Source organism: Nestor notabilis, unplaced genomic scaffold (genome assembly GCF_000696875.1).
Source record: "Nestor notabilis isolate BGI_N333 unplaced genomic scaffold, ASM69687v1 scaffold15917, whole genome shotgun sequence".
In the NCBI taxonomy this organism is placed as follows: domain Eukaryota; kingdom Metazoa; phylum Chordata; class Aves; order Psittaciformes; family Psittacidae; genus Nestor; species Nestor notabilis.
Window position 1 is genome coordinate 37,608 of NW_009938010.1, and position 12,022 is coordinate 49,629.

The 12,022-nt window shown below is 38.0% G+C and overlaps 1 protein-coding gene across 1 annotated transcript in view; it reads left to right on the forward strand.

Annotated features, from left to right (window-relative positions):
* The window catches only part of ACSL3 (acyl-CoA synthetase long-chain family member 3), a 28,653-nt gene extending 17,948 nt beyond the window's left edge, over positions 1–10,705 (forward strand). The window contains exons 10-14 of the mRNA XM_010019118.1: positions 708–782; positions 1,746–1,937; positions 3,175–3,289; positions 7,876–8,033; positions 10,199–10,705. Coding sequence (XP_010017420.1) covers positions 708–782; positions 1,746–1,937; positions 3,175–3,289; positions 7,876–8,033; positions 10,199–10,362 — 704 coding nt within the window. The 3' untranslated portion in view covers positions 10,363–10,705. The remainder of the gene's footprint in view (positions 1–707; positions 783–1,745; positions 1,938–3,174; positions 3,290–7,875; positions 8,034–10,198) is intronic.
* The last annotated feature ends 1,317 nt before the right edge of the window (positions 10,706–12,022 follow it).

Sequence of the window (12,022 nt, forward strand, 5' to 3'; positions counted from 1 at the left end):
TGCGTAAAGCAGTAGGAGTACTAATTTTGACACATTGTGCTAAAGCTGGTGACTTACATATAAAAAATGTTCTCATTTGTAATAGAGAAACCCTTAATAGTGTGAATGGGATCTTGGTATTATTGCACTTAGCAGTTGAACTCGAATAAATTGAGACTTGAGGAAAATAAAAAAATGGAATGCAAAAGCCTGCACCAGATTTTAATTTCATATCATAGAACTTAATGGTTTCAGTAAAGTGGAACTGTAGTACAAATGATGAGTGTCCAGTGGTGCTCTTTCAGGAAGCTGCCTAGATGCAGAAATGTTTGGGAAGGAGACTTCAGGAAAGTGAATCAAAATACAGAATCCCTGAATTGTTATGAAATATTGCTACTTAAGTTAGAGTGCAGCAAACACTGTTTAAACCTGTTGTGCCACTTCCGAAGTGTGGTCCATGTGGATAGCTTACTGTCAAAGCTGTGTTGATATGACTGGAGGTATCTGTAAATACAGCAATCTATTGTCTTTGTGGGATAAGAATTTTCTCTGCATTACCTTGATAGATCCATTGGTTTTCTTGGAATTTTTGTTCTATGAATAAAAGTTTAGAAATAAATAACAATTTTCACTAAGTAAGATGCATGATGACAAAACTTTTTTATTTTACTCTGTTTTTTTGTTGGTTTGGTTTGATTTTCCCTGAAAAATGCTTTTTTAAATTTTAGTTTGGGACTACACTACAGGGAGAGTGGGAGCACCTTTGGTCTGTTGTGAAATCAAGTTAATGAACTGGGAAGAAGGTGAGAATTTCTGTATGTGATTTAATTATAATGTGTTTATAAGAACTTTATATAGCTATTTTTCTATTGGGCTTTGCTCAGTAGTAGTAATTAGAAGTCTTATTTCTCGGCATTTTAATTTTTAAAGGCTACTTTTGCCTATAGAAGTCTGAACTTGGGAGAGAAAAAAGGTAAAATAAATTCTTTAGTGGTTTTTGAACTTAAAACGTCTAGATAATCAATGCGAATGGCCTTTTGCCTAGGTTGTGTTATGGCTCTCTTTAGCTATACTATTTCTTGTATTCACTGTAATTATATATGCATATTGTGTAAGTGTATTCAGCCCTGTGCATCTTTCTGATTTAGATTAGTGTTCTTGCAGGACAGGGTGCAGGTTGTGTATGTTGTGTCTTACAGGTGCTGGATATGGGAGACTTCAAGCGAAGTGCATGCATGATACCTGCTGTTGCCATTAAATCATATTAAAGTAGTCTTCATAATATTCTTATTAATAAATTCACTTAAAATCGGCATATGGAAAGGAAACTTAAAGAATGCTATACAAAATATATTTAATGAAGTTTGAAATGCATTTATGTGATTTCCTTTCTCTTTAGGCTTTTATGTTTTGTAGAGTAGAAAGACTTAATGCTTAAAGGCGTTTGGGGCTAATGTGAAACCTTATCGGTTTTTTTCTTTTACTTTATTAAAATATGAGGTGAAATCTATCTTTGGGTTTTTGGTTTTTTGCTTTGTTTGGGTTTTTTTTGGTCTTATTCAAGCTTGTATAAAACTTATAGAGCATGGCAGAAAGTTTGCATAGAATTGAAACTGAACTAGAGGCAAGTGAACTATTTAGGCAAGTGGTAACTTTGTTTTAAGGACTTAGTAAAGTGTTTAGTTCTGAATTTAAATTGTAAAAATAATAGGAATTTTTGCTTTGGAATATATTTCAATTCTTGTTAACTTAACCTGTACTTTTAGGTGGGTATTACAACACTGATAAACCATATCCTAGAGGTGAGATTCTTATCGGAGGGCCAAATGTGACTGTGGGCTACTACAAAAATGAAGTACGAACCAAAAAAGATTTCTCTATTGATGAGAATGGGCAGAGGTGGCTTCATACGGGTGACATTGGAGAGTTTCATCAAGACGGATGTCTGAAAATTATCGGTGAGTTAATAAATCCAGGTGAATGCTTTTCTGATTCTGCTAAATAGTGCAGTTACCCCACTCCCCCCCCCCCAAAATCTCCATCTCTTGGCATGCAGTCTAAAGCCCTACCATGCATCCCAGGGAAATTCTGATATGTTAACGTAACTTGACTGTGTGCTGTAAAAGCTGATATTTGAAACAACTCTTCCTTTTTAGAACAGTCTTGACTCCTCTCTGTTAGTGAGACTAGGTATTAGAGACTTAATTGTAGGCTAATTGAGATAGATGAGCTGCCTTAGATTTTATAATTTTGTAACTGGAATTTGATTCATTGAAAAGACTCTTTTGATGATATGTGCTCAGGAATTAAGTAAGCCTTTTTCTAATCTTATAATTCTTTTTAATATCTAGGAGAAAAATATACTGAGGTAAAGGTGTTATACGTACGCCTGTGATAGGCTCATAATCCTTTGACACCTGTAGGCACAAAAATGGTGCCATATAAACTACGAGGCGTGTCTCTTGAAGGCAGTGGATGATTCAGGATGCTCTTTAATCCTGGAAACTGAGCATACTTGGTTTATTGTATCAGAAAAATCCTAAGTCCCATTGCAGCTGTTTTGCACTGGTCAGACCAGTCAGCTGCAAAACTACCATGCCTGACTGCACAAAGCAGCATCAAAATACGTAGTAAAGGAGAGGTACTCCTGGTTGCCCTCACAGCTGGGTGGGTAAGGCCCCCTTACCCACCTTATCCTGGTGACTTTTGCTGCCTTTGGGCTGTGTGCAATAAGATAAGTAATTTGGGCTTAAGTTTCAGTTCCTATTGTTGTGTTTCAAGTTACAGGTGACAGTTGCTCTTTGAATACGGATTTAGCCTGGGAACAAATAACAAAATGTCACCAAATACTGCATCTCTTGCCGTAAGCATCTGGACCAGACAGCACAAAATGTGTTTTCAGCCAAACACAGGTTTTCCAATAGTCCTAATAGTCTTCCATTCGCATAACAGTGCTGTCACACAGGAAGTGCTTTTCTAAAGTCACAAAATGGCACAGAACTGAAGCATGTCTCATTTTTATGTGAGGGAAAGATTGATAAAATGCAAAGCCTGGAAACCTAGTATTAAATGTTTCTGATACATTCACCAAATGTGAGTCACCTTTTGGCTTTTATACATACATTTCAGAAAAGTATAAAATCAATGTCTAAAGTCTTCTAGAATTAACATTTAATTCCTGTTTTTCTTCAATAGATCGTAAAAAAGATCTTGTAAAGCTTCAGGCAGGAGAATATGTTTCTCTTGGCAAAGTAGAAGCAGCTCTAAAGAATCTTCCACTGGTAGATAATATTTGTGCATATGCAAGCAGGTAAGAGGCAGCTGATATTTTATCATTGCTGTATTCTTTGTCCTACTGAAGCCATAAGCAAATTTTTGTTTCCACTCAATGTGTGGATTTTTTCAAACCAGTTAAATTAGTTTACTTGTAATTCAGTGGAATAACTTCATAAAAACTAAAACATCTGATACGTATGTTTTTATTTTTCCTCTCCCATTTTTTCCGTCATTCATTAGAAAATACCAAGAATTCATTTGTCTTTCTTTTTCCCCACTCTGAAAAGCAGCTAAGCTCTGACTGCATTCATAACAGATCACTCAAGCACTTTGGAGATCATTACCGATAGAAGCCCTAGGACACCTTGTTCCTTGCTGTATTTAGCTCTGATGTGTTCTTCAGAGGAAGTGGAGCGGGGGGTGGGGGGGAAGGGAAGAACACCAACAGTCCAGAAGCTGGCTTGCATATTAAAAGTGCTTTTCTTTAACACCAGTAGAAGCTTTGCAGCTTGAGAGAAAACAGTCTGTAAATACTTTGCAAACACACATTTCATAAACGATGCTCAGATGTCCTTTCTGTTTACTCTCTACATGTACTAATGAATTAGACATGGAAGGACTCAAAGATGTCTAAGTTTCTATTTCTAGAATTCCCTACCTGTACATAATATAAACTCAAACATATGAATATACTTCAGGTGATCCTTGTTTTCTGTTGTCATTTTGATGTTTGGAAAGTCATTTTGGAGCTTATGAACAATCAGAAATATTTTGATTTCCAGTATGGCCAAAAAAAGCCCCATTCGGTAACTTTGAAAGAGGCCAGGACAAGCATACCAGAGAATTGCTCACTAGTAATAAAAAGAAAATTAACTTTTGGTTTGTTCACCTGGTTCTCTGTGGTATTTTTTTGTGTTAACCAGTGGTAGTCACCCTGTAACTTCATTTTGTAACTTCAGTTTTGATAGTTGTGGTTCAATAGCCTAACATGCATTGGACACACCACTGCTGAGGAAAGTTCTGTTATATTAAGCTTTATTTGTGGTTTTAACCCACTGTGTGAGTCTCATGTTTGCTTGCTTTGACTGCCTGAGGTTGTTATGTGCCTGTTCTGAGCACATGGAGAAAGGAGTCTGTGGAGAAAGGAAGCTTCTACAGGTGGTGATTTCTGCTGTTCTAGAATTGGAATTCACTGTTGAAATTGTGTTATCAAATTTTGTGTGAATTTTGCCAGGCCATCCTAACATTGAAGGCTAAAATGCACTTGTCTCTGACAGTCTGTGTCTTGTCTATTACCTAAAAATAGGAGAAGTTAGGCGCAATCTTTAAAGGTAATATACTGAGTCCAAGTACATTCCAGATTGGTTTTTCTGATGCTGCTGTATTTCCTCTTAATGCTTTCATGTGTGTGATTTGGCATAAGTAGCCATGTACTACAGATTCTCTGAATGATTGTCCATATGCACATTTCATTGTGCGTATATACTCAGCAAGTGTGAGCTTGGAGGCTTTTTGTTAGCAGTGCCTATGACCTCTCTTATATCCTGTCTCTCCTTATACTTTTGCCTGGACAGCAATTTCATACGCAAGAGGAGTCCATTTGTATCTGTTCTATCATCTCCCACATGCAAAAGGACAAGGAGGACAAGACTTGCGTGAGCGGGTTATATCTGTGATTTGATCTTAGATCTTGGGGTGCAAAGCTCCTCTGTACATGGTAGTAGGGAGTCAAAAGTGTTTGCATGATGTTGCTGCTTCAGAAGCTGCATTAATTGACTACTTCAGACAAAATAGTGAGATAAGGAATAAAATGCTTGCTGAAAGGAATCATGATCAGAGCTCCTTCAGAGGAGACTCCTACTGCTTTATCACCACTTCGCCTATCCAGGATGTGTTCAGTGGGTCTCAAGTGTAATGTCAAGAAAATGAGTAATTCAGTCACCAGAGGAATGAGCAAACATGGCAAAAAAAACCCCAAGGGAGTTCTCAACATGAAACTCGAGGAGGGCTGATAAGGACCAGACTTTACAGAATGGAAATGGTGATACTGACATGTAGCGTCATTGAGTATGTCTATTACCAAAGGTCTGAGGGTTGTACTCGGGAAGGATCTCAAGCACAGGAGGGGAATGAGGATGCCTCATGTAGGAGAGATGTTTTGGCAAAATCTCTTAGCATGGAAGAAATGTCTAAGGAGGTCCTGAGTACCAAATTCTGAAAACTTCCTTTGTGCTGTTATGACCCCTAAGACTGAAGATGCTAGCAAATTCGAAAGATCTGCAGAGGAACAGTAACAGAGAGGGAACTAGCTGCTCCAGGGAGGTGATGTGGTCTTCAGGATACTTCTGAAGGTAAACAGTGCTTTAGCATTTGAACTGCAACAAGTGAAGATTTAACTTGCAACTAGAGAATGAAAAGCTACATGTTCCAGGAGCTATGAGTGCTAAGGTGCTCTTTCCAGGAAAAAGCACGTTTGGATGAAACAGTTTGTCCAGAGCAAGTATGCTTTTACTGAAGAGGCTGAATTGTAGATGAACCTAGAGTTTGAGGCTTACCCTCAAACTGATAACTCTTATATTCTGTTTATCCCTGGAGATGCTGGTGATGCTGCTGGACAAAAGACTATGGGTACCAGCAATGAAAAAGTGTCCTTTGTGTTCTGGATGCCTTCATGAATAATAAATACATTACAGAGTAGATCCTAGATGAAGTTACAGGGTTTGGTACAGAGTATAGCACGAGTGCGGAGGACAGGGGGATGTGTGTGGGCAGAATCAGAGAGAGGCAAAGACAAGGTGAGATGCAAGCAGTGATACTGAGGCTAATCTGAAGTCTTTCTGTAAGTATATTCCTAGTGAAAAATGGAAATAGTTCTGAGTCAGCCACCAGGCAAAGCTTGTGAACAGATGATGCCAGGGAAGCCTGTGTTTGTAATGGACTTGGTGCAATCTTCACAGCTGCTGTCAGATCTTACAACTCGTACTGGTAACAAAGGAGAAAATTGCGATGTGCAGTAACCAAAAGGATACTTAATATTTAGAGTTAGTATTTTAGAATTATCTTGGAGACCCTAAAGGATAAACTAAAGTACTCTTCATACCAGGTTTAAAGTTCTGTATTTTACATTAATGATCTTTCTGGTGAAAAAGAGAGCTGAGAAGTTTTAATCTGTAGATGGTTAAGGTGGAACAGAACCAAAGGTAGAGTGGAGGATAGCATTAGAATACAGAGCAAGTTTGACTTGATAGAGATTTGCTTGAAAACAGCAAAAGCTGTCAATTTAGAGAGGAAATGTACATTATACTTACATCTAAATAAACTGCGAAAATACAGGATGAGGACCACCAGCTGCTGGCAGTTCTGCAGGAGCTGACATGAGTCAACAAGTGCCATGCTGTTACAAGAAGATAAATAATATGGCAGAATTGGATTTATAGCCTACAAGATGCACAATGATCTTATTGCCAAGCCTTCCACATGCAATGCTTCAGAGAAGGTGGTGGACCTCTTAAAAGAGTCCAGGAGAAAAACGGGAACATCTGGTCGGAGATCTGTGACACATGAGTTGAGAAGTTCATTGCTTAAAGTCCTAAACTTAACAAAGGAAGGGAAGACTAGAAAGGTGAGAAGAAAAAAAAAAGTAACAGTGAATGAATAAATGTCTTCTGTGTAAAGGAGAGGAGTATCTTACTACTGGCTCTATGAAAAATACAACTGATGTGAGCTGCAGAGAGGGAGAGCCAGGAATAGCCGTCAGGAACAGCTTACCAGTGCTAAGAATAAGGAAGCATTGCCATTAGAGTTTGCCTGATGTTTAAGAATGCATTAGGCAGACATCTGTTATATGTCGTTGACTTTGGTTGAAGGTAGGCAAATGAATTTAGATGATTTTCTGAGGTTGCTTTCAGCTCTCCAATTCTGCCATGTGAGGTTCTCATTTTGCTTGAACTTTACGCCATCTGAAAGATCTTGAATACCTATTTCAGGGCAAATTTTTTCAGTGTTCTCCGAAGACTTTTTGACATCACAGCTTTGTATGTGCTAGGCATGTCAGCTATCAGGAGCAGACAAAGATTGCCAACAGTAGAGTGAGCATATGGACAACCACTTGAAAGAGAAGTCACTGCCTTTACAGACACGGGCTTTCTTTGAGATGTGTTGTGCATATGCTCATTCCACAACCTGCTCCCAACCCCTCTTCACTGCAGTCCTCTACTCCTCTACAGTAACTGGATTCTGCAGTTGAGAGGAAACTGAGGTAGGGAAGCCGCACACCAGTCTTCATACCGGGATGCAAAACATGAGGAGAGGCAGGGCGCATTGACATCGTATGGGTACTGCTTCTCCAAAGCTTTGAGCATGAGACACAGTGGAATATGCATATGGACAGCACACCTTGAAGCAATCCAGTTGCTGTAAGGTAAGTAGCTTCTCTTTCTACTTATTTTTAAGCAGGCAAAGGTGATTTGTGTACTATTTCAGAAAGATTATCAGGTGAACAAAAGCCAACTGTTAAGAGCAATATCTCTGTGTTAACTGCAAACCCTCTAACTTGAAATGTGATTTTTGAAGACATGCTAACTTCACAAAATTCACACTAAAGTGTATTATATTTCTCAGTTTCCATTCTTATGTCATTGGATTTGTTGTGCCAAATCAAAAGGAGCTTGCAGAACTAGCTCGAAAGAAAGGATTTAAAGGAACCTGGGAAGAGATCTGTAACAGCCCTGAGATGGAAAAAGAGGTACTGAAGGTGCTAGCTGAGGCTGCCATGGCGGGTGAGTAGCTGGGCATTATAGTATTAACCTTGTGGACTGTAATGTCTGTGGAACAGATAAGCATAGGCCTAAAAATACTTCATTGAGTATGTATGTTTCATGAAACATGTATGAAGTTCTGAGATCGGTCTCTGTGTGTCTAGTGCTCTTTAAGATGTCCTGTAGTAGCTTTTTTATCCTTAGCTGCTTGTCCAAAAGAATGTGGGTCATTTGTAGATCCATGTATGGTGGGGATCATACAGTCTGACATGCTACATACCTATGCATAGTTGAAATAAGCCCATGGTGACAGAGGCTTTCCTAGCTTCCAGTGATGTGCATCTGAGGGATTTCCTGAACTGAAAGCAGTGTCTTTGTAGTTAATAACTTTCAATAGACTTTTCTTCCATTAGCTCTTCTAGTTGTGTTTTAAAGTCATGTAAATATTCTGTATCAGTGGCAGAGCTGCACAGCTCAGCTATGTTCATGTGAAGAAATGCCTTTTGTTTGTTTTAACTCTGCCATCTGCTAGTTCAATTTCCTTCTGCTGAGCTCGTGTATGGGAAGAGGCAGTGAAGAGTCACAATGGTAGTTGTAATTCCTCCCCCCCCCCTTGTCTATTATACTTCCCCTCTCAGCTGTATCTTTTTTTCATGCTAATTGGTCATAGTCTACTTAGCTGTGCTGGTGTAGAATTAAACAGTGGCACAGTGATATTTTGTCCTTTCATAATAATGTCTGCCTTGGTTTTTTCTTTTGCTTTTGACCATTACTAAGCACTGAGCTTTTTTCATAAAGCTGTTGGTTATGACCACAGAATGTTTTTGGTGGTATTTTTTTTTTTTCTTTTTAAATGGTCATTGTTAAATTTGGTTTTCATATGCATTCTTTTTTACACTTTTCTGCAATGAATGTTTTCTGCTGTGTGTTTTTCACTTATTTGGGGTCACGATGTCCTCCCTCACCTCTTTGCAGTTTGTTGCCATATTTTCTACCTTGGGTAACTTCATACTTCCAGCAATCTTTCTTGTTAATATTTGTCTCTCCTCCATATTGCTTATATTAAACTTCATGATAAATATATTTGCAGACTTCTGTTATAGGAGCATACTCTTATGAGGCATGCAGTCTCAGTACTGCAACAGACTTCTTTTTTCCTTTCCCCATGTCTCCAGTCCTTTTTTCTTTACTGCAGGGAGCATATGGGCAGTCATTCTAAGAAGCTGTTGAGATGGAGAGCATGTACAATGTCACTTCCTCTTCTTTTTTGTGAAGCAGTAACTATTCTAAAGAGAATTAAATGTTAAAATTCATGAAACGGAATATTTGATTTAATCCTGAGTCATTTTTACACATTTTATTACTTCATATTTGGTTCTTATTTCAGTCTGGTATCATAGGCTTTACTTTTAAAGTAATGTAATGAGTTGTAGTGCTAAATTGCAAAAAAAAAATACAAAACAAACCAAAACCCAAGCCCAACGATTTAATGTCAAGAGGAGTAAAAGCTCAGGAAAATCTAAAAATGGCAGGTAGCACAGGATAATTATACAGTTGTGGGGTTTTTCTAGCCAGATAATTTTTTTTTTTTTAATATTGATCATCTGATGATGTCTTTAGTCATTTGCCTTTCTATTTTTCTGTTTTGTTTTTTTTTCTGTTATGTCTGAAAGCATAGCAGAAACTCTTGCAAATGATCATGTATTATGCTAAAGGTGTACCATGCAGAGCACTGTTCTGTTTCAGTAAGGGGAACAATTTAGGACTGTCAGGGGAAAAAAAAACAAACCCAAAACAAACCAACCAAACCCCTGTTTTTTTCAAGCTGAAGTAGTATGGTTTTTAAGACTATCTCCAGAACATGGGTATCATAACACTGATATAACAGTGTATGTTTTGAGGCTGTCACTTCCATGCGGTGAGACTTTTCTGAAGTTGGGGAACAGCACAGGTACCCAAACAGCTGGAGTTTCTGTCTATTTCTCTGGAAACTGGGGAGCAGTTAATTACTGATGGACCCTGTCACTCTGCCTGTGACCTACATAGGCTTGCAAAACTAACTATGGTGGGTTTGAGGAACACTTATTTATGTCACGTGTCTGTGTGACAATGCTGTTTTTCCTTTTGTGCTCTTAACTGTAGAAGCATGCTACAATTAAAAACTTCTATGTTTTGTATTTGTACAGCTAATCTGGAGAAGTTTGAAATACCAGTAAAAATCCGTTTGAGCCCTGATCCTTGGACCCCTGAGACTGGTCTAGTGACAGATGCGTTCAAGCTAAAACGCAAGGAGCTCACGGCATATTATCAGATGGACATTGATCGGTTGTATGGAAAAAATGTCAAATAATTCTCTTTTTTCTGCACCACTTTGCTACGGTGAGCTTGGATCAAATAGGAAATACTTGAATTGCCTGTCTCAACACTTGAGATCAACACAGGAAACCACCATTCCTCATTTTCAGCTTAAACTGTTATTTCTGATAACATCACCCTAATGACTGGCAACTTTAGTAAAATGCTGTGGCAGCAAACCTGCGTCTGTCTCCTTTTTTTCCAGTTTTCTCTGCTACCTTGTCGGTCTGTGGATTTTCCCCACGTCTTTTGGGGAAACCATGATTCTGAAGCCTCAAGTTTTTAAACATTTATAAATCCTGTATAATGTTTTATTTGTATCTTTAAAATTTGGATGTATATAAAGAGAACTTGGCTATGTAAGAAATGGTTATACTGGGGGCCTTTTTTTACCTAATTATTTAAAGATAAGAAGGTATTAATGTGACATTATGTACATTGAAAATGCGTGTAACAAGGTCATTGTCGAACAGAGGATTATGTTATTTGCTGCTGTGCTATTTTTCTGTGTGAATCTGAGGGAGAAAATGTTTGACATTCCAGCTTTCTGTAATACACCTCTAATACGTGCCTAATGGTTACCTTTATTTTTATCTGAAAATGAAAAGATGGTCATGGCACAGGTCTGCATAAAGGCAGGTACTCTTGCAGGCATTAGTTGATGCTTGTTTAATACAAAAGATGCTATTAACACAGCAGAAGTTAAACCTAAGAATAATCTCTCAAATACAGAAACTTCTTTTTGACATGGCTCATGACCATTTCATCTAGTAGTTGGCTTGTGTAAAGCTAATACGAACTCTCAGCATTAATTTCACTTAACACTTTAAGTTTGACAGTGTCCTCTCTTCTTAGCAGAGGGACTGTAGCAACTTCTGTCATTTCTCATTAGGTTTGGACATTACACTGGGTTTGCTCTTTGTGACAGTCTGGCAAAACCCCTGCTCTGCCTAGCTGCAACCCAAATCTTACTGGGGGGATTTTTAAAGTCATAATGACAGTTATGTTCTCAGCTCACACAGTGCCTAGCTGCCCTTTGTGCCATTAAAAATCTCCCTTTAATTCTCTGTTCTTTTATTTATAATTTTTTGCTTTAAAACCAGATATTTGAAGTATTTGTCAGACAGAGTTATTTATGTTGCTTGGTTTGTTACACGCTGTTCTTACCTTGGGAAGGCGTTTCAATTCCTGTTTTACTATAGATATGTGAATACTGTTTGAAAAACTGTGGGAGATCTTTCCCTCTTCAGAGAATGTTTAGATTTGTTTCAGATGTGAATTTTATTTTCAAAATATTTCTAGAAAGAGTATTTTAAACAGGGTTACATGAGACTGCGAAAAGGCGTATGTCAGTCATCAACTTTTTGATGGAGCAAATATTAAAATCCCTTTAATTTGGAGATTATTCTTTCATGTGTATCATTTATTTGTATTAAAAATCAGGGTCCTGATGCTCACTTAGTACCCAGCTATGGTAGCATGTAGCAATTCTGAATGGCAGAAGCTTTGTTTGGGGGAGAGAGTTCCTGCTGTTGGCATTTGTGATACGGGAGCTGTGGGAGATGTTTGATATACAAATTTTCATTTTAGAAACTTCTGAAATAGTATTTAACTGCTTTCTATGATCCATTGATCATAGAAAGCAGTTTCATAGG